This window comes from Cricetulus griseus, chromosome 5 (assembly GCF_003668045.3).
Source record: "Cricetulus griseus strain 17A/GY chromosome 5, alternate assembly CriGri-PICRH-1.0, whole genome shotgun sequence".
Lineage (NCBI taxonomy): Eukaryota > Metazoa > Chordata > Mammalia > Rodentia > Cricetidae > Cricetulus > Cricetulus griseus.
This window is the reverse complement of record NC_048598.1, coordinates 95,326,613-95,348,897: the sequence shown is the minus strand read 5'-3', so window position 1 is coordinate 95,348,897 and position 22,285 is coordinate 95,326,613. Positions and strand designations below refer to the sequence as shown.

Genomic DNA, 22,285 nt, shown 5'->3' with positions numbered 1-22,285 from the left:
AGCCAGCCAGCTAGCAAGCATAGCCAGGTCATCGAGCTTTGGTTCTGACTGAGAGACTCTGCCTCAGGGAATGGGGTGGATGAGCAGAAGGGGGTGACGATGTTGGGTCTCCACATGCACACGCACCCACATACATGGGCACCTACACACATGCAAAAAACATACAGTAGAGAGGTACATATCATGCACACATGTAATGGAAAAAGAAAGGGTAATTTAAAAAAAACTTAAAGCTGAGTGCAGTGGTGCACACTCCCAAAAATAAATAAACAAGCAGACGGGGTGTCTGGCTCACAGCCTCACCAGAGCTACACAGTCTGGATAACCTAGTCTCTGAGCATCACCTTCCTAAAGCACCTAGGGCTGCGATCTCTTTTCATCACACCTCATGACTAAGCCTCTTTATCATTTTATTTTGTTTTGAGACAAGGGCATGCTATCTTGCCTTTGAATTCACTAGGGATAGCCTACCTCAGCCTCCTGTGTGCTGAGGAGACAGGGAAGTACCACCATGCCAGGCTGTAGCCTTAGTTTACAAATAAAGCTGACTTTACAAATCCTTGTGAGTAGGAAGGAAGCTGAGTCTGCCCAGTTCCTACCTTCATCCTCTGGGATGACCCCAGAAGGGCGGTAGACTCATCACACACTCCGGAAGTGGATGGTGGGGCCTCCTGGATGTCATGGCTATTCCTGGCTACACCTGGGGGTTGTGAAGGAAGGCATCTTTAGAAGGACATCATTGTATAGAGGGCTGCAAGCAAATTGTCTAAAGAATGGCAGAGACTGAGTGAAGGGCAGTGGTACACACTTGCCTCACACGTATGAGGTGCTGGATCCTATCCTCAATGCAAGGAAGGGATGAGGGAGAGGATGGGAGAAAGAGGGAAGTCGGGATATGGCTTGGCCAATAAGCTACTCCGAAGTAGAACACTTGCCTAGCATGACAAGACCCTGGATTCTATCCCCCACGCCCGACCTCCAGATCCAAATAGCCATGTGTGGTGGCACATACATATACTTCCTCGGGGACTGAGGAAGGAGGGTGGAGAGTATAAAGCTGGGCTACTCAGGGAGACAGAACCAGTCTCCAAACAAAACGAAAGTGAGTATGGTTGCCCACTCGTATAGTCAGTCTTCAGAGGACAGGGCAGTAGGATAAGGAGTCCACGGACAACCTCAGCGACATAGTACACACATGCACACACGCCTCCGTGTGTAAATGTATGTATCTGTGAGTATGTGTATGTATGCATCTGTGTGTATGTGTGTGGGCACACATATGTGCACTCCTATGTTTTACTATAGCTGCACATGTGTCATGGTGTGCATGTAGAGGCCAGAGGACAATTTAGAGTGTCCTGACCTTCCACCTTGTTTGAGACAGCGTCTTTTGTTGCTTGCTGCCGTATATGCCAGGCTAACAGACCCAAGAGTTTTCATGGATTCTCCCGTCTCTACATCCTGTTTCACCACAGAGCTGGAATAACAGATGTGTCGTATATCACTGCATCTGGCTTTCATGGGTTCTGAGAAACCAAACTCAGGTCCTCACGCATGCATGACAAGTAGTAATTTATTAATTAAGCCATCCCCCCAGCCCCATGCATTGCCTGTTTGAAGACAGCCAGAGCCACACAATACCATGTCTCCGAAGCAAACAAAATATCCAAGGTGAATAGAAGATAGATACCAAGTAAGCACACACTCTTTCTCTGGTGTACACTGGACACCTCAAGCTCCTCTCTTCCACAGATGACTCCGGCTGGTGGAAGGGCCGGCTGCATGGCCAGGAAGGGCTCTTCCCAGGAAACTATGTGGAGAAGATCTGACTGCCCAGCCACAAGCCTGCCTGCTTGCCTTCCAGGGAGCCAACCCCTGCAACTCAGAGATTTGAGTCCCCTGGCTGCACTGGCCAGAATGCTCAGGCCGGTGGCCCAGCCCAGTGAGGGCCCTGTGTGTGGACGATCACCACTGTTTCAACCCATGCCTGGTGCTGGCCTCCTGTGGGTTGAATCGCTGTCCAAGTCTCCATTAAATGTGTCCAATAGGATTCGCTGCAGAACCTACCTCCCAGCTGCCTTGTATGTATGAAATGAACCATGTTCGGCCCTATGAACAAAGTGCTGTGCACAGTCCAGGGTGAGGGGACTGTGACAGTCAGGCCTTCCCACCTTCCTCTCATCACTGAGGCAATAAATGTGTCAGGTTAAAGCAAAGAGTAAATTACTGAGTTCTGGGGCCAGGGATGTGGCTTAGTTGGTAGAGTCCTTGCCTGTCAAGCATGAGGCCCCAGGTTTCATGAGGACCACGTAAAACTGAGCATGGTGGTACTTGACTGTGATCTCAGTGCTCGGGAGATTGGGGCAAGGAGATTAATAGTTCAAGGTCAGTCTTGACTATGTAGCTGATGTTTAAAATTTTTTAAATCTCTCTCTCTCTCTCTCTCTCTCTCTCTCTCTCTCTCTCTCTCTCGTGTGTGTGTGTGTGTGTGTGTGTGTGTGTGTGTGTGTGTGTGTTCGTATGCGCTCACACATGCACGCAAGCCAGTATACATCTGAGGATAACTTTGTGAAGTTAGTTCTCTCCTTCTACCATGCAGATTTCAGGAATCAAACTCAGGTCATCAAGCGTGATGGTGAGGGCTTTTGCCCACTAAGCCATCATACCAGCCCCTACATGGCTGATTTTGAGGATGTCCTGGGCTATCTAAGATCCTTTGGGGGGAGGGTTCAGGGAAGGCTGCCCAGGAAAGCCCATCTAATCTTTCCCCTTCTGCATTTGGTCAAGAAACCAAGTTTGACTGGTATATCAAGCACGAGGATGCAGGGGGTCTCATCAGGCCTCTTGTTGGCCAATCATTCTGCAAAAGCATTTAATCATTTCTGAGTGTGATTGAACCGGTCATCTCTGAGTTCTTTTACACTCCAGTTCAGGAGCACTTGCTTAGCACAGGGCTAAATCCCAGCACTAAGAGACAGAGGGAGGGAGGGAGGGAGAGAGGGAAGGAGAGAGAGAGAGAGAGAGAGAGAGAGAGAGAGAGAGAGAGAGAGAGAGAGAAAGAGTTACATACACACTAGCCTTCAACTTCTACAGCCCTGTCTGCCTTTGCCTCCCAAGTGCTAGAATTAAAGACATGTGTCCTCTGTCTGGCTTCAAAAAATAGCTTTAAAAACTTAAGATTTATTTATATTAGATATTGAGATTATAAAATCATTTTCCCCTTCTAAATATATAAACACGGCCTGCTCAGTCTATACCATCACTAGTATGTGCATATTTTCAGGGTTTAATATGAGGTATTGAATAACCAATTGGTGTGTTCTTCCCTGGGGAAGGCTATTTCTCCTGCTCTCAGTAATGGTTAGCTGCCTGTGGTTCTTTGTCTAGGGTTGAGGCCTCATGAGCCACACAGACACACACACACACACACACACACACACACACACACACACACACACAGCTTAGATGAAAGAAGAGGGTCAGTGACATGGCCATGTGCTTGCTGTTCATTCCTGGTAACCTGAGTTCCAATCGCAGGACCCACATAAAGGTGGAAGGAGAGAATCAACTGTGCAAAGTTCTCCTCTGTCGAGTGCCCCCTCCCACTAATAACAAATAAGGGGCTGGAGAGATGGCTCATTGGTTAAGAGCACTGACTGCTCTTGTAGAGGACCAGTCTTTGATTACCAGTACCCACAATGTGGCTCACAATCATCCATAACTCCAATCTCAGGTTATCCAACATCATCTTCTGGCTTCCCAGAGCAGCAGGCACACACATGGTACACATACACACATGTAGACAAAGCACTTATATACATAAATAAAAATAAACAGATATTTAAAATAATAACCATAGAGCATAAATTGTTTAAGGCAAGTAGAGGTGCTTCCTACCAAGACTGACAACATGAATTCCATGATGAGGACTCACATGATGGGAAAAGAGAACTAATTCATGCTAGCTGTCCTGTGACCTCCATATGCACAACATGGTACATGTTTGCCCATCACACATAGCAAAAAAATGTTTAATTGCAATTTTTAAATAAATAAATTTCCGGGGCTGGAGAGATGGCTCAGAGGTTAAGAGCACTGACTGCTCTTCCAGAGGTCACGAGTTCAATTCCCAGCAACTACATGGTGGCTCACAACCATCTGTTATGTGATCTGGTGCCCTTTTCTGGTGTGCAGATATACATGGAAGCAGAATGTTATATACATAATAAATAAATAAAATATAAAATAAATAAATAAATTTCTATTACCCTCCTCGCAAAAGTAAAGGACTGGGGATATAGCTCAGTTGGTAGTATTTGCTTAGCATGTATAAAGGCCTGGGCTCCAAGCCAGCACTGAAATGGAAGGAAAGAGAACAGAAGAGAAGAAGAAAAACAAGGTTATGGCTGTAGCTCAGAGATACAGGGCTTTCCTAGCATGTAATAATTCCTGGGTTCTGCCAGGCAGTGGTGGTGCATGCCTTTGATACCAGTACTTGGGAGGCAGAGGCAGGTGGATCTCTACGAGTTCAAGGCCAGCTTGGTCTACAGGACAGCTAGGGCTACACAGAAAAACCCTGTTGGAAAAAAAAACAAAAACAAAAAACAAAAAAAAACTAGTGTTGGGTTCCATCCCCAGCTCTGTAGAAGCCATGTAATGGTGGTGCATACCCCATCATCCCGGCACTCAGACAGTGAAAGCAGAAGAATCAGGAGTGCAAAGTCATCCTTGGCTACAAAGCAACTTTGAGGCCAGCCTGGACTACACAAAAGAAGGAAAGAAGAGAAGAAGGGGGAGGAGGAGAGAGGCAGCAGGTTTTCTATTCTTTTCCTTCAAACTCACCATGCAGATTGCTCTCCCCACCTAGCACTCTGGGGATAGAGTCCCCTGGCTCCACTGGCACAGAGGAGACCCCACCTACAGGAAGTAAGGCTTCTAAGCAGAGTGGATGGTTAAGTGTTGGCCAGGGTGCTGGGATTGGAGGGGAAAAGTGGAGCTTGGCATATTCTGAAGGACAACTTTGCATATTTAGGTTAGGGACAGCTCCAGACTATGAACCGCTGTCACCTCAAACCTACCCAGTCCTCGGCCCCCACATCCTGTGGCCTCTTTCACAAAATTTCTTACATCCGGCCCCTCCTCCCCTTTCCTTGTGGCTCTGTTCTTTCCTGGGCCTCACCCCATCCTTCCTTCCCCAGCACAAACACACCTCACAGCCTTGCAACAAAAAGAGGCCAAGGCTCTAGGTCAAGTGCTTGGCTAAATACACACAGCCCCAGGTTGGGTTCCCAGTGCTGAGACCCAAGCCCCTGCCATGTGTGTGTCTAAATACACAAAGTTCCAGTTTGGGTCCCCAGTATGGCATACAGTAAATGTTGTGGTAAATACCTACAATGCCAGCACTCTGGGTGTGGAGGCAGGAGGGTGAAAAATTCAAAGTTATCCTTGGCTACCTACTTGAGAATTTGAACATATTCACCACCACCCCCAGCTTCTCCCATAACTACCCCTCTCCCTGCCCTCCCATCCATTCCAAATAAACCTGAAGATTTCTTTCTGTCTTCCTTTTTTTTTTAATTTCTCCATCAAATCTAGTTTGTGTTGCCCCTTCATTCTTAGAAATGGGGTCTGCTTTGATGTGTGGTCAGCCTCCCAGGGTTCACTGTGTTGTGCCCAGACTCTGAACCCCCCAAACCACCAAGAGATCAGATCTGATGCAAAAGCAGAGTCTTTTTGTTTGTTTGTTTTGTTTGTTTTTCGAGACAGGGTTTCTCTGTGTAGCTTTGGAGCCTACCCTGGCACTCATTCTGCAGACCAGACTGGCCTCGAACTCATAGAGATGTGCCTGCTGCTGCCTCCCGAGTGCTGGGATTAAAGGCGTGTGACACCAATGCCCAGCGCAAAGAGTCTTTTTAATTTGCAAGTTAACTCAGGTCCTCTGTCTGACCCATATAGCGGGTGGAGTAGAAGGGACCCCAAGCAGCAGTGGGGCAGGGCATATACTGGGATAGAGCAAGGAGAGTGGCTGGGGGTCTGATAGTTGCATAGCAACAGTCTCAGGATTGGTGCACTTCCGGGCTGGGGGAACCTGTCCTGAGTTAATTGGTGAGCTGCAGCTGCAGAAAGGTTGCTGTACCTAGAGGCCCTCCCAGGGCATTTGCTGTGCTCTGAATTCCACTATTATCAGTAAAGCACATCCAGAGCCTGCCAGCTAACTTCTGATTGGTTCCTTGCCACATGGAGGATATCTGGTAGTTGCTTCCTAGTGACTAGGGCAAGGCTGGGGGCTCAGTACATGTTGCTGAGTCAGGGGCCTACGTCTTGCTGGGTCTTTTCTGCAGCCTGTCATGGCTGCCAAAGCAGGGGCTTAGTGACGGACTGGGCCCTTCAACTGTTTCCTTGCTGTTAACTACCATCTCTGACTCCTGCACTCTTTGTGACATTTCTTCTGAGAAGATGACCCCTGGAGGGAGAGATGTGACATATTGATGCCATTTAGAGCCAAGCATTCAACAGTCATTTATCCTCTGCATGTTGGCATACTAGGGAGACCCTGTCTTGTTTTTGTTTTCAAAAAATTAGCATGTTCATTTTATATTTTATTTTATGTATACAAGTGTTTTGCTTGTATGTTGAGCCATCTCTCGAGCCCCCAGGTGTTCTTTTTAAATAAGATCTTACTAGGCACAGGAGATGACACACACATCTATGATCCCAATACTAAAGAATCTAAAGAAGGCTGGGCACAGTGACAATCCTGGCACTGTGCTGCATCCTTGGGCCTCCTCTTCAATTTGTTGTTATTGTTTGGGGGTGTTGTTTGGGGATTTCTTGTTTGTTTGTTTGTTTGTTTGTTTATGAGATAGGGTCTCACTATGTAGCCCTGGCTAGCTTGGAACTTTTTTGTAAAGCAGGCTGGCCTTTTCACAGAGATCAGACTGCTTCTACCTCCTAAATATTGTGATTAAAGATTAAACATCCATGGCTTGTTTTAATTTTGTTTTGGAATTGTTTTCTTTTTTTTTAAGAATTGTTTGTTTATTGTATATAGTGTTATGCCTGCATGTATGCCTTCACACCAGAAGAGGGCACCCCATCTCATTACTATAGATGGTCTTGAACCACCACGTGGTTGCTGGGAATTGAACTCAAGAACTCTGGAAGAGCAGTCAGTGCTCTCAACCTTTGAGCCAATTCTCCAGCCCTTGTTTCAGTTTTTTGAGACAGGATCTCTTGTGGTACAAGAATTCTGTATACAGCTGAAGATGACCTTGAACTCCTGACCTTCCTGCCTCCTCCTTCCAGTGCTGGGATAACAAGTGCACTAACACAGATGGTTTATGTGGTTCTAGAGACCAAACCTATGGCTTTGTACATGCTAGGTAAGCAATCTACTAAATGACATCCCCAGCCCTCTTCCTCAGTTTCAGTTTTAGTTTTTTAAAGATATATTTTATTATTTATTTACATGTATGTGTGTATCTGTTTGAGTATAAGTGCCAGCAGAAGACAACATCCAACTCCTGGGAACTGGAGTTATAGATATTTGTGAGCAGCTGTGTGAACTAGGGTCCTCTGCAAGAGTTCAACTTCTAACCCATCTCTGCAGCCCCTATCTTTCTCAGCTTCTAAATGTCTTCTAACTGAAGGAACCGGCTTCCCTTTTGGCAGCCATAACAGCCGAACACGTGCTTGCCATAAACCTGCCTTGGTCACGTAGAGGTCAGATGCCTGTCTCGTGACAAGGAACCTTAGTCACTTAGAGGTCAGATGCCTGTCTTGTGACAAGGAACCAATCAGAAGTTAGCTGGTGGCGCTATGCTTTACGACCCTGGGTGTGCTTTACGGACAAGCGCACGACAATGACGTAGAGAGCATAGCAATCACCCTGGGATGGCCTGTGGGCCATAACAACCAGTTGACCAATCAACACAGGGCAAGCCCTCCAAGCCTGGAAGCACACCAATCGTAAGCCTGTGCGTACCCCTAGACACTCCCCTTACGCTGCTCTATAAGATCTTTTGGGAGACCCAAGGAGCCGTCTTTTCTAGCTGTCCGCCATGGCGGGTGGGTGAAAGACCCGAGCTAACATGGGGTTAGTTCGTTAAATTACAATAAAGCCTCGTGCAGTTTGCAGCAAGCTCTCGAATCCGCCTGGTGATTGGGGTGACCGCGAACCTGGCCTGAGACCCCGGATACTTGAGTTTTCGGGGGTCTAACACTAACCATCTTCTTTGTCTATAGTGGCACATACGGACTCTTAGTTTACCTCAAAATATCCTGCATATAAAGTCTACAATTGCTTATGACTCAATAAACATCTCTTGAATGGGTGAATGTCTAGAGATCTAAGATCTAAGTTTTACTTAGATCTGTCTCCAAGCCCATCCTGCAAATGATCACCAGAAAGAGAGGCTGTACCTTCCAGCTTCCAGTACATGGGAAAGCAAGCAGGTACACATGCACCCCCACACACATGTGCGCCTGTGCTCACATGAAAACCCTCCATAAACATGTACACACATATACATTGCACCACACACATGAAAATGGAAAGACAAATAATTACCAGTGACTACATCAGAAACCATGTTTTCTTTCATTTCCACCTCTCACACGACCTACAGGACCCACCCAAGTTCTCTTTCTGATCTTCACACCATGTCTCCATTCTGTTTCCAGAGAGCTCCTCATTGTTGCTCGCCAAGGGGAACTAGTTCCTCACCAGCTGGGGGTATCTGTCCCAGCTTCCCACAGATATCTTCCCTGCTTCCCCAGGCATCAAAACACAGCTCAAGCTACCCCCTCAGACAGGCTTCCCTGACTCAGCATTTCCTCACACTTCTGTTTATTTTCTTATCTCACAGGATGGATCCAAGATCATTTCTCTGCTCTTGTTGATTTCTTGCCACTCTGTTTCCAGTGGTTGACTCCAGTCTCCCAAGAGCAGTACTAAGTCCCTTCCTGGCTCATAATATGCACTTAAGGGAAGTGGGATAGATAGGAAACCTCACTGCACCAATGCACGTGGGATTCATGTTCACACCTCAATACTTATGGGATTTACCTGTTCGATAAACCTGAAGGTCCAACCGGGCGTTGGTGGCGCACGCCTTTAATCCCAGCACAGTTGGGAAGTAGAGGCAGGTGGATCGCTATGAGTTCGAGTCCAGCCTGGTCTACAAGAGCTAGTTCCAGGACAGCCTCCAAAAGCCACAGAGAAACCCTGTCTCGAAAAACCAAAAACCAAAAACCAAAAACCAAAAAAAAAAAAAAAAAAAAAAAACCCCGAAGGTCCACAATTAGAGTGTTTCCCGAAGACAACAGATGTTGTCTTCCTCTGTAGTAGCTCCATGTTGTGGCACCAATCTGTCATAACCTGTCTTTCTGGTGCTTCAGTCGGATCCAGCCTACTTGTCTGGTTGGTACCTGAGAGGGGAAGTGTGGATTGAGAAACGACAGGTAAAGACGCCAAGAAAAAGACAGACACAGGATAGAGTTGGGAGGGCAATACAGTGAATACTGGACACCCCAAGTTTATTCTTCAACATTAAGTACTCCAACCAAAAGAGGTACATGGCAAAAAATTTCTTCATCATGTATAAGGAACAAACAGACTTTCTTTCCTTAATCCTCCAAACATTTGGCAACCACACCTTAGACTCAATATCCAGCCTTGAAGGTCAAGAGTGAACACACCTCAGCCCAAGTCTGTTGTTATTTAGATAAGATACCCTCTACCAAGATCAGACATTCTACAATAGCCACCCCTTAGACCTTTAGGTCTTATGACTTAGTAAGGACAGTTTTGAACTCTTTGACCTTGAGCCAAGATGAAGCGGAGACATCTTTATGGGCACCAACAAATATATTCATTCTTTTCTTTTTTATATTTATTTATTTGTATTTCATGTACATTGTTTTGTCCACATGTACATGTGTGAGGATGTCAACTCCCTGGAACAGGAGTTACAGATAGTTGTGAGCTGACATGTGGGTGCTGGGAATTGAACCCCATCCTCTGGAAGAGCAGCCAGCTCTCTTAACCGCTGAGCCATCACTCCAGGCCCACAGATTCATTCTTACTGAACACTGGATGCCCTGAACTATATGGAGCTTGCTAGAAAGATGGCTCTGTGCAGACAGGAGGGAACAGGGCTCAGGCCCACAGCACTCGTGTAAATAAGGAAGAATTTGGATCTCTGGCATTCCCGGGGTAGGAGGCACAGCAACTCCCTGTTATTGGGACACTTGGGAGGTGGACACAGAATCTTCTGGCAAGCTAGACTAGTGGGAAGCGGTGAGCTCCAACTTTGGGGAGAGATGCCGTTGCCCCAGTAAGTAAAGCAGAGAACCACGGAGGAAGACAGTGTGTACGTTGGGCCTCCACATTCACGTGCTCGGCACATGCATTCACTTGAATACGTATGTGTATATCGCTAAGGATGTAGCTTAGTCTGTAGGGTGCTTGCCTACCATACATGAAAACTCTGGGTCCAACCTGACCTGGAATACAAAAAGAAAAAAAAAAATCTGCTTTTTGCCTTTCCAGAGTTGGCTACGGGGCATGCAGAGAAAGGCTGGCGGTGTCCGTTTTGCAGATGAGAATGCTAAGGCCTGGAGAGAGTTCCTTTGCAGTCACAAATCCTCACCTGCCAGCACTCTGGCCTCAATCCCCTCCTCCTAGAGAAGTGCCCGGGATTAGGCCACACCCCAGATCTCGCGAGATCTGAGAAGTGGAAAAAATGGCGCCGAGATGATCGAGCGCCCGCGTCGCCGAGGAAGCCGCCCCTGCTGGAGCCGCAGCCACCGAAGGCACGGGGAGCAGAGGTCGAACTGAGTGGAGGATGGTGAGCGCGGCACCCGGCACGCGGGCGCGGAGGAGTAGCAGGGATTGACGAGGAGCGGTCCTGCCGAGCGCACCCCCTCCGGCCGACCCCGCCCCCACATCCGGGTCCCCGCTCTCCCGCCCGCCCTCCCGGTGCCGACTGTCACCGCGCGCGTTCTGCCCCTTCTTTAGGCCTGGCTTTGCTTGGGCCACGCCCACTCTGCTCGAGTTCAGCCCCTGAACTTCACACATCCTGGCCCCGAGCGCTTCCGAGGTCGACCAGAATCCCCATCGTCACACAATCCACTGTAGGCCCTGCAGCGTTTTCCAAGTTGCTCCCAGGCGGGACCCGCGCGCCACGCCTCCGCCCCTTGGTGCCTCTCTCCTGCCAAAGTTGGAGATATCCATGATCATGCTCTTTTATGCACAATCCCTGATATATACCTCCTTCTGCAACTGGAATTAGGAGACAATAGCTCAGTCTGTCCTTACCTCCCTTAACTCCTTTTGCCGGTGACTCAGAAAGCGGGGTGGCTGGGTAATACCTGGTGGGAGTGGACCTTTGGAGTGGAAGGACTTTCCTCTGTCCTAGACAAACTCTGATCCCAGCCTTATTCTATCCACTTATTGCACCAGGAGGAACCGTCCAAGCCCAGCCCGGACATGCTAGCCACTGCAGAGTCCAGCTCCAGTGAGCTCGACAAGGAGGTGGCGTCTCCAGATGTGGCTGCTACAGCCACTTTTTCCTCCGTGGAGGAGCCAGGCCCTAACCCGACAGCCGTACCATCAGCGTGGGACCGTGGAGGACCTCCGCAGCTGGTTGCCTCCCCAGCCCCAGACAGCTGCCAGTCTGGCTCAACCAGCACAGGTGTGGGGACCAGTGAGGACCTGAGGTTGCCCAGACGACGTCCACCACCAGGTGATCTGTGATGGGGCCTTTCTAGGTCCTTCCATAGGACTAAGATGCAGGATAAGGAATCACCTTGTAACCCATCGAGGATTCCTCACCATTTACTGAGCATCAAGTCTATGTTAACTGTAGCAACCAAACCTATACAGCTTTTCCAGGGTGGGGGGCTTGTTCAAGGGAATGGGGGCGTCAGTAAGGAAAAATTGATGACACCCATTTATCCTGCAGGGAAACAGATACCCTGCTCTAGCCCTGGCTGCTGCCTCAGTTTCCCCAGTATTCGTGATCTGGCACAGCATCTCCGTACCCACTGCCCACCTACACAGTCACTGGAAGGTAGGATGAGGGTTGGCAATAGTAAGGCATGATAGGGTGAAAGACAGACAGAGCTCCCCAGGGTCAGTCCTAACCACCCCACTGCCTACCCGCCCTTCTTCCCTACTAGGCAAACTCTTCCGATGCTCAGCCCTGAGTTGCACTGAGAGTTTCCCCAGCATGCAGGAGCTGGTAGCCCACGGCAAGATGCACTACAAGCCCAACCGCTACTTCAAGTGAGACCCTGAACGTCCCGACCTCTGTTCATTCCAGGGGGCCTTCCTAGTGTGCGTGGAGCAGGGGTGGGTGGGGAAACCAGCCCCAGCAGTGCCTGGAAGACCCTTGTGAATAGGAGTCAGTGAATCTGGTTGAAGGCTCAGCTAGAATGGCAGTGTATACATGCTGTGCTTCTGTCCAGTCCTACCGCACTTCTTATTTTGTAAACTGGCCACCTAAGTAAAATCGAAGCTTGAGGCTCTGAGCTGGGAAGGTCCAGAAGGATGGAGACTTCAGTAAGGGAGGGTGTGTAGGGCAAGCTCCTTCGCTTGGGTGCAGAGTCAGATTACAACCTAGATGCCTTTCCTACGTCTTGGTCCCTGTGTAGCCATGGCTAGACCCCTTCCTGTTGCCCAGGAGACAGTGCAGTCCTGTGCCTACCCCCAGGTGTGAGAATTGCCTCCTGCGCTTCCGAACTCACCGCTCGCTCTTCAAGCATCTGCATGTTTGTGCAGAGCATGCTCAGAGCCCAGCCCCGCCACAACCCCCTGCCCTGGACAAAGAGCCACCTGTGCCTGAGCGCCCCCCAGAGTCCGACCCTGCATCTGCCCTGAGTCTGCCATTCCCACTACTTGAACCTTTCACCTCTGCCCCCTCTGGGCCCTTCCTTCCCTACTTGAACCCTGCGCCCTTTGGCCTCAGTCCCCCGCGACTGCGCCCGTTCCTGGCTGCTGCTCCAGGACCACCAGCCTCTAGCACAGCCATCTGGAAAAAGAGTCAAGGTGAGTGTGAGAGCCAGTGGCCTGCAAAGCTTCATGGGCCCACCCTTATTCCGAACTTGACCTGCCTCTTTCCTACAGGTGCTACCGGAAGTCCCAGAAGACCTCAGGGTGGTCCCGATGCGCCCTCAGGTGCGTGCAGGTGACCACCAGGGTAGGGTGGAGGGGCCTTCTTCATTCCTTTGCCCCCTGCAGGCCCTTTGAATGCTCAGAAGTAGCAGTGTCTGTCCTTTAAAATACATGATTTTTACCTTAAAAATGACTGGCACCTATGCCTTCATCTGCGTCGGTATTCCTGTGTAAAAACTTGTGCCTTGTTCATATGAGTGGTCCTCTCGGGGAGGTCCAGGGATGGGAGCCAAACTTGGCGCCTTCAGTGATGGGCAGTCAAGCCCAGGAGAAAGGATGCAGCCTCCCTGGACCCTGGAAGCAGAGGAGGGATGGACATAGGAAAAAGTCTAATCTGCCCTGACCAACATCCACCATCCATGGTAGAAAGGTCCTCTGTGGTGAAACCCAGGACTGACCATGGCCTGCCTGCCTACCTGCAGGGTATGCAGCCCCCAGTCGCATCGTGTGGGAACACACGCGTGGCCGTTACTCGTGCATGCAGTGTGACTTCTCCACGGCCTCACGGCCAGCCATAACACTACACCTTCAGGACCACCGCCCTGGTGCCTCTGCAGCCCTGGCGCCTGGGTCCCTCCCTGCTGACACCCTGGCGGGTAAGGCTGAGGAATGCTCAGGCATGGAGCCAGAGGCAAGGGGTGAGGCCTGGGCTCAGTGTCCCCTCCCTCAACTCCATACAAACCCAACCCAGTTTGCTCCTGGGGTGTGACAACTGTCAGAGGGGGAGCATCCCATTTTCTCATAGCTTTGAACCAGCTGTGAAGGCATAGCTCTGTTGGACTGGCTGAGAGGGCCTGCAGAGATTCTTGTCATTGGAGAGGAAGGAGACAATAAAAGAGGCAAGATGAGCCAGCCTGTGATGTGTCTTGGGTCTCTTGCCCCTTAGATAGGATCATATGTGTGTGTGTGTATGTGTGTGTGTGTGTGTGTGTGTACATGAGTGCAGTGCCCATGGAGGTCAGAAAAGGATATGAGATCCTCAGGCACTTGTGAGCTGCCAATGTGGGTGCTAGGAACCAAACTTGAGTCTCCTGGAAGAGCAGAGTGACAGTGAACTCTTAACCACTGAGCCCTCTCCTGCCCTCCCCTCAAATCAGAAGTAGGCTGCCACCTACTGGGGTGCTCATACACCATGGGAAGGGGACTTAGAATTGACTTCACAGAACCTGACACTCCCCTCCCCCAGCACTCCTGTCACTGTCTGCCTGGCACCTCAGCCCTGGAATCCAGGCCTCCAGCTCAGTGTCACCTTAGCCATCTGTAGGGAGGGGCAGCCAGTGCCCACCATTCTGTTCTACAAGTTCCAGAAAACAGAATTTTTCAAGTGTTTTTCTTTTATTTAAAAGCCAAAAAAAAAAAAAAAAAAGGCAGAGGCAGGCAGATCTCTGAGTTCTAGGCCAGCCTGGTCCACAGAACTAGTTCCACGACAGCTAAAATGGGGCCAGTAAGATACTCATCATGTTCAAGTACTAACCCTTGCACCCCTGATGACCTCCCTTTGATCTCAGAATCCAGTCGGGTGGGGAGAAAATCAGTTCTCAAGTTGTCCTAAAGAATGGTGACGCATGGGCTGGAGAGATGGCTCAGAGGTTAAGAGCACCGACTGTTCTTCCAGAGGTCCTGAGTTCAATTTCCAGCAACCACATGGTGGCCCACAACCATCAGTTATGAGATCTGGTTCCCTCTTCTCGTGTGCAGATATACATGGAAGCAGAATGTTGTATACATAATAAATAAAATCTTTAAAAAAAAATAAAGATGCTCTTCTTTAAAAAAAAAAAAAAAAAAAAAAAAGAATGGTGACGCAGTTTTAATCCCAGAACTTGGCAGGCAGAGGCAAGTGGATCTCTTTATGCTCAAGGCTTAATCTAAGGATCTAAGAGGCAAGATTCTAGCCAGGCTACACAGTAAAACACTGTCAGGAAGGAAAAAAAAAAAAAAAGCCTCAAGACCTGGCAGCACATCCAAGCACTTGGGAAGCCAAGATGGGAGGATTGCTTAAAAAGTTAAGGCCAACCTAGGCTACATAGCAAGACAGTCTCAAAAAAAAAAAAAAAAATTGTGTTTTGTTTCTAAGTATCAAGGATTAGGAAGGCAGTATGGGAAGCTGGATCTGAGTAAGCTCTGAGCTATTGTGGATTAGAGCCCCCTGATTCTGAGGTTAAGGGGTTCACACCAGAGAGTAAAGCCTTGGTGGCTGTGGTTGAATAGGTGGGCAGGGCAGGGTGGAGACCTGAACTCTATCCTCATCCTTTCAGTCTGCAGACCTTCTGCTGCTCCTGGCTTCTGCCCCAGCCCCAGCTCTAGAGAGTTTGGGGTTCCTGTTTGAAAATGTGCCAAGGATGGGGACGTAGCTCAGCACAGTGCTTGCCTAGCATGCACAAACCCTGGGTTCTGTCCCTAGCACCACATAAACCAGGAGTGCTGATGCAGGCATGCATCTCCACAACTGGGTGAGAGTGGGGAGTGAGGAGGAACAGAGTTAGGGTCATCCCAACTACATATGAATATGTAACACACCACACACACACACACACACACACACAGAGAGAGAGAGAGAGAGAGAGGGGAGAGAGAAGAGAGAGAGAGAGAGAGAGAGAGAGAGAGAGAGAGAGAGAGAGAGAGAGCAGAGACAGAGAATGAGAATGGGGTGCCTTGCTTCTATGTCTAGCTCAGGCATCCCCTCCTATCAGTCTGAGAACTCATGGAAGCAGTCTTTCACAAGTGCTCCTAGTGGCCCCGCTGGACAAAGACTTCTGTTATTTGGGCTGGAGAGATGTTAATACTAGGTACAAGCAAGATCTGAATTCAGATTCCCAGCACCCATTTTAAAACTAGGCATGGTGGCATGTGTTTGTAACCCAGAACAGGGGTGGGGGGTTGGGGGGGTGGGATAGCAGAGAGAGCCAGGTCCTGTGGCCTTAGTGGCCAGCCAGTCTAGCCAAAACAGTGAGTTAAAATTCTGTTGAAAGACCTTATCTCAAAAGACAGTGAAGTGACTGAAGAAGGCATCCTATGTTAACCAGTCAGGTTAACAGGTGCAGGCATGGTTATGCGCACCCCCCCACACACACACACACAATAAACACAAACACAGATCCTGTTCTAGTAGCCTACAGGGCTTCTCAAACCTCCCCATCTTCTATGGCCATACTTTTCATAGCTGCTGCTTCTGGGAAACTTAAGAATCTGGAGAAGAAAAACCCGAAGGCCTCCTTGGTCCCACCCCACCTTGTCCCACTCACCACTTGTATCCTAACTCTGAATCAGAATTATCCTTTGTCACCTTTGTCCTGGTATCTGTAGCCAAGACACCAGTCACCTGCTGAGCTGGGTCCTCTAGGCCCTACATCCCTGTCACAGCCCTCCTGTCTTCTTTTTATCCAGTGTCACTATTTGTAAGATCTAGAGAATGAATTACAACAGCCACACTTTTGGTTTTGAGTGAATTTATTAAATCAAAGTAAAAGAATAAGTAGCAAGTGATTAGTGGGAAGTAGAGATAAGACACGTAGGTAGATACCTGGGGCCTCCTAGCCAGCCAGGCTAGCCAAAAGAGTGAGCTTCAGGTTCTGTGACAGACCTTGTCTCAAGTTGGAGAATAGAGACACCTGGTGGCAACCTTTGGCCTCTGCAAACACAAGCACAGATTCATGCACCCACATAGATGAATACAACACTACCCCCACCACACACACACAAAGTGGATGCCATAGTGCTTGCACTTTGGGGAGACTGGGGAATTTGGGAAATGTCTGCTTAGCGTTTCTCATCCCAAGAACTGAGTATTTGGGATCAGATACCAGGAAACTATAGAACTTCCACTGTACCCCATTGACTGCCCAAACCACCTATCCTCCCAGCTTTATACATGCCCAACCTTTGCTGAATCTCTCACACCCTCACCCTGCTCCTTCTGAACACCATAATCCCTGACCTCCACCTGCTCAAGCTGGGATCCTACAAGAGTTCTGTTCCCAACTCCCAGATAGCCAAGAAAACCAAGTCTTAGTGCCTCAGCTTTCCAGCAGGAAGCACCCTAGACTGAGTGGAAGGACAGGAGGCACAAGCCTGTGCAGCTGCTCAGAGGCAGAGGTTGACTTGAAAAGACTGGGCAACTCCTGGAGACTTGTCTGTAGGGCAAGGCCACTGCTAGGCAATTAGCCACCAACAGTTTTGTCACCTGAGAGATACCAGATTGCTTATCTTTACCCAGCTAAAAGAGGTGGAGAACGGCTATGGCCCCAGACACCAGCTTGCGCATCTCAGCAACCTGGACCCCACTCCCTCCTTCAAAGAATTCCGACTGCTCCAGGCACACCACGATCATTTCTTTGGCTTCTGGCTCCACAGCTCAGTTAGAGCCACCTACCTGGTCATGGTCATGAGAGTCAGAGTGGGGAGCGCCCTGGCAGCCAAGCTTACAGACTGCCCTGCACACACCCCTGCCCGGTCCCCCAGGCTCCACAGTCTGGGGGATCCCCAGCTGTTGTTTAGGCCTTTAGCTTGTGCTGGCCTTGATTGCCTATGGTATGCTTGGTATGCTTTTTGGCCAATGTGTGTGTGCTGTTTGTGTGCGCATGTGCGTGTGTCAGCTGTGAAGTTGGTTCTTCCATTCCACCTTTTGTGGGTTCCAGTAATCAAACTTGGGTCATCCAGCTTATATAGCAAGTGTCTTTACCACCACGACCCAGCAATCTCACCTGCCCATTTTCTGTTCTGAGACTGGGTCTCCAATCAATTATCAGACCTGAATTGAATTTGTGATCCACCTGCCTCACCCTCCGCAACAGCTCGGGTTATAGGTGTGGCTTCTTTCATATCCTTGCTTCTGACTCCACTCATCTTGATTCTGGAAACTCACAAACCCAGACTTGGTTTTCCCTGTCCACCTAGGACTCCTAAAAAAGCAGATCAATCTCTGGGAACTATGACCCAATGTGAAAATTCAGATACATCAGATTCTTGATGTTGTGTACTAAAATAGAGGAGGCAGTCTCCCTGCCTAAGCATTGCTTAAATAAATAAAATGAAACCTCACCTGGTTCATTCCCAAGAATTACACATGTTCTTGCTACTCCGTCAGTCTCACACTACCCAATAACCAACTTGTCACCGAAGCCAAAACATGCATTCATGCATTTATTTCGTGGTTTTTGTTTTTTTTGTTTTTCGAGACAGGGTTTTTCTGTGTGGCTTTGGAGCCTATCCTGGCACTCGATCTGGAGACCAGGCTGGCCTCGCTCACAGAGATCTGCCTGCCTCTGCCTTCTGAGTGCTGGAATTAAAGGCATGGGCCACCACCCCCTGGCTCATTTATTTTGTTTTTAAGACTCGGTTTCACTATGTGTCTCTTGCTAGACTGGTACTCACTGTGTAAACCAGGATGGGCTTTCTGGTGCTCCTGTCTTTACCTCCCAAGTGCTGTTTTTTTGTGTATGTTGCTTTTTGAGACTGGGTCTACGTGGCTCTGGCTGTCCTGGGTCCACTCACTTTGTAGATCAGGCTGGCCTCAAACTCAGAGATCCACCTGCCTCTGCCACTCAAGTGCTGGGATTAAAGTCGTGTGCCCCTAAGTGCTGTTTTTTGTGGTTCTGAAAATCAAACTCAAGGCTTTGTGCATGCTATACAAGTACTCTACCAAGAGAATTAAAACCTCAGATTTATTTTAGGCTATTTTGCTTCAAAAGGGTCTCAACTTTATTTTTCGAGACAGAGTCTCACTATGTAGCCTGGCTGCCCCGGAGTCTGTTATATAGATCAGAGCGGCCCTCCCAAGGTCACAGTGCCCTGCTGACAAGGTCTCAACTTTGTAGCCTGAGGCTGGCCATGCACTTAAGGTCCTCTTGCTCTCAGTCTCCAAAGTACTGGGATCACAGATGTGTGCCACCACACCTAGCTAGAACATATACTTTTGGGGGCCAGTTTCTTTAATTTTCTGAATCAGGGTCTATGTAGCTTTGGCTGGCCAGAAACTCTCTAGATTAGCCTTGGATTTGTAGTGAACCCACTATCTCTGCTGGGATTACAAGAATGCACCACTACTCCAGGAGCTTAGAACATGTGCTTTTTTGTGTAACAGTGTGACTCCAAGGATAGCAACCCATACTCACCTGTGCACTGGAGCCACCCTGCCACAATCCAAATAATCCTCCTGCTCAGACCACACCCCAGACTGGTGAAGTCAGCCTCCTGTTAACAGCTCAAGAGATTCTATTCTGTTTCCAAACAGAACCATCTCTGTCATCTGTTGAGTGTTTTGTTCCTGTGGACTGACTCTTGCCTTCAGGGCTCTCTTTTACCTGTGTCTACTTTGGTCCCTCTTTGGACTCTCAAGGGCCATTTCCATTCTTCCGCAACCTAGTCTTCGGATTTCTCCCCTCTCTACTTCCTTTAACTACTGGGAACTTGAGGTATCCTTAAAACCCCCTGCCTCCCCAGGGGCAATGATATTCCCTCGCCTCAGTGGCAAGTCTTTAACACCCCCACACCCCAAATCTGCTATCCCAGTTGAGCCTTATGCTTTGGGTGACCATCTCGCTGGGCTAGTGGGGGGCATTTGTTACCTTAACAGGGAAGTCCTATTGAGAGTACACATGTTGAAACAAGGGAGATGAAGCAACACAGGAGGATAGTTATGTCCTCACCATTGCACCAGCCATATCCTAGCTCTAACTCTTGACAGAAACTTCCTAAGCCCCAGAGCAAACTGTAACATCCACACTCATGTGCTCTGTTCCTGTAGTTGTCCTGAGTTTGGGCTTGGCCTGCTTCTTTGGAGACAAAGCCCATCAAGACCCCATAGTGTTAAGAGTAAAGGGGACAATAGGGGACAAGAGGCTAGTGACAGTTACTGTGTGTATTAAGAGATGTGCTTAGGTCTGTTGACATGAGCTAGCGAACAATAGTAGGCAGGCAGGAACTCAAGGGGAGGGGGGTGACAGGCCATTTCCGCCTCCTTCCTCCTGCCCTCCCCACCCTGACAGCCCCTACTTGGTGTGTCAGTCTGTGGAACAGAAAACCACAGATACTTCCTTCAAGCAGCAGCCTAAGCTCAGAGCCCACTCATCCTGTGGCCCATCACCCGCTGAAGCTATGGTGAGTTAGTCCCCAATCCCCCAGTGGAAGTCCATTCTGGCCAGGAAACAAGGGGCACAGGCGAAAACTGGGGAACTGGTAGATATGCCCCCATGGGTAGCTTGACAGAACAGAATTGGGAACAGTCTTGGGAATGAAATGGTGCAGACAAAGACAGAGAACAGCCAAAGCATAGCTTGAGCTCTTGTGGACCAGCTTGGATCTGTGACTGTAAGAGGAGCAGGTTGGGCTGCCTAGAATGATATCCCCTCACCCCAGGTCAGCATCTGGGATGAGAGCAGAGGCTTCCTGTGCGGTAATTAAGTGGGTCGTGCACCTGGGGCCCCAGCCTCCCAGCCCCAGCCAGTCATCCAAGCTTTGCTTTGCTAACCCTTCCTTATCTATCCCTGTGTTCATTTGGAGTTGTTGCCTCAACTCACTGACTAGGACTTCAATAAAGGCATCTGACTCTAGGCAAGAATTGCTTCCTTCCAGGGGTGCTTCTGAATTCCTTCATCACAAGGTTCTCCCCCCCCCCAATCTTCTTGACCTTAGGTGAAGGCAGGCTGGGAGAGTCCTCAGAAAAGGCCTTGTCTTGTGTATCTACCTATATCTGTAACCCATGGCAAATGGCCAGCTTTGAGAGCACTGGAAGTTATGAGCATGTCATATGGTGTATGTGCTCAAGTGGAGAGACTGCCTGATGGTTCTCATGGGGTGTTGTCCCACCCAGTGTATACCACCATCTTAGACTGAATTGTGTGCCTGTCTTTGTAGTCCTGCATGTATTTTATTGCTGTAAAATTTTCACTGAGTACCTATTATGTGCCAGGCACTGGGAAGTCACTGATGGGCTAGAGGGGCTAAAGTAGACAGCCATGTGTGCATGTGTGTGAAGGCTGGGTCTTCCTTGAAGGCGCACTACCTTCTTTTTTGAGACAAGGTCTCCAACTGCACCTGGAGCTTGTTGACTTAGCTATCCTAGCTGGCCAGCAAGCCCTAGAGGTCCTTCTCTCTGGGCCTCTCCAGAGGTAGGATTATAGGTGCTGCTCTGTACTGATAGAACTCAAGACACTCAGGCTCATATGCCAAGTACTTTGCCTACTGAACAATCTCTCTAGCCTTTCCCAAACAAAATTTTTTTAATTTGTTTTTATTATTTTATGTGCATCAGTGTCTTGCCTGCATGTATGTCTGTGTGAGGGTGTCTGATCTTGAAGATAAAGGCAGTTGTGAGCTGCCATGTGGGTGCTGGGATTTGAACCCAGGTACTCGGAAGAACAGACCGTGCTCTTAAACTGCCCCCCCCCCCATAAAATTTTAACAGTTTAGTCAAACGAGGCATGGTGGCACACACCTGTAATCCCAGCACATGGGAGGTAGAGCCAGGGGGATCAGGAGTTCATTATCCTTAGGTACATAGCAAATTTGAGGCCAGCCTGGGATATATGAGAGCCTGCCTCATATACAGCAGAACCAATATAAGAAATTTGATTAGTGATGGGAGATACAAAGAGAACAGGACAGAGGCTATGAGATGGGGAGGGATGTTGCTGAGTCATTCAGGGACTGTTTGCTTTCCCGGGAGACATGAAAACTCACTGAGAGATTGGGAACTGGAGATTTAGCAGGCCTCCTCTAGGGCAGCAGACCTGGGAGGAGCACATTACAACAGTACTCTGGGCTGTGGGGGGCAGTTCCTCCAACTGAGGCGACAGTGAGTAGTGGCTGAATTCCGGATGTATTTTGAAATTGGAACAAAAAGAACTGGGGAGAACCTGGTGGCCAGGCAGGGGACAAAGAGGGAACCAACAGGGAGCAGAAGGCCCAAAGGTTGAAGAAGATGCTGGGAAGGCATCACTGACTGTAAGTACCACGTGGGGGCTGTGGGCTAGTAGAGGGGCATCGGGAGCTAGGTCCAGTTAGAGATGAGGTTAGACTCAACTTGGAGGAGTCAGGAGGGTGTGGCTTCCAGGAACAGTTCTTACCAAAAAAGAGAAGCTGGCTGAGGTAGTGCTGTGGTTGGGGGAG

The 22,285-nt window shown here is 49.0% G+C and overlaps 2 protein-coding genes across 7 annotated transcripts in view; both read left to right on the top strand.

The window, feature by feature from the left end:
* Myo1f (myosin IF) overlaps window positions 1–1,829 on the top strand; it is a 46,319-nt gene extending 44,490 nt beyond the window's left edge. Inside the window, 1 exon segment of the mRNA XM_035445842.1 lies at window positions 1,753–1,829. Coding sequence (XP_035301733.1) covers window positions 1,753–1,829 — 77 coding nt within the window.
* Window positions 1,830–10,721: 8,892 nt separating this feature from the next.
* On the top strand, window positions 10,722–14,827 carry Znf414 (zinc finger protein 414). 6 transcript variants are annotated; one of them, XM_027418053.2, is made up of 7 exons: window positions 10,722–10,850; window positions 11,465–11,747; window positions 11,967–12,074; window positions 12,184–12,289; window positions 12,717–13,180; window positions 13,600–13,773; window positions 14,686–14,827. In XM_027418053.2, the coding sequence occupies exons 1-7, from the start codon at window positions 10,848–10,850 to the stop codon at window positions 14,727–14,729; spliced, it is 1,182 nt and encodes a 393-aa protein (XP_027273854.1). In that variant the 5' UTR covers window positions 10,722–10,847; the 3' UTR covers window positions 14,730–14,827. The 6 variants fall into 6 exon arrangements, with proteins under 6 accessions (XP_027273854.1, XP_027273855.1, XP_027273850.1 ...); XM_027418054.2 differs by lacking the exon at window positions 14,686–14,827 and having other exon boundaries at window positions 12,717–13,051; window positions 13,130–13,180; window positions 13,600–14,035; XM_027418050.2 differs by lacking the exon at window positions 14,686–14,827 and adding an exon at window positions 11,021–11,136 and having other exon boundaries at window positions 10,728–10,850; window positions 13,600–14,035.
* Window positions 14,828–22,285: the final 7,458 nt, after the last annotated feature.

What these genes read in the sequence shown, in the direction of transcription:
- Znf414 (XM_027418049.2), top strand. An exon ending in ACCTACACAGTCACTGGAAG is followed by an intron (nt 12,075 to 12,183) that starts GTAGGATGAGGG and finishes CTTCCCTACTAG; the next exon opens with GCAAACTCTTCCGATGCTCA. An exon ending in AAGCCCAACCGCTACTTCAA is followed by an intron (nt 12,290 to 12,716) that starts GTGAGACCCTGA and finishes GCCTACCCCCAG; the next exon opens with GTGTGAGAATTGCCTCCTGC.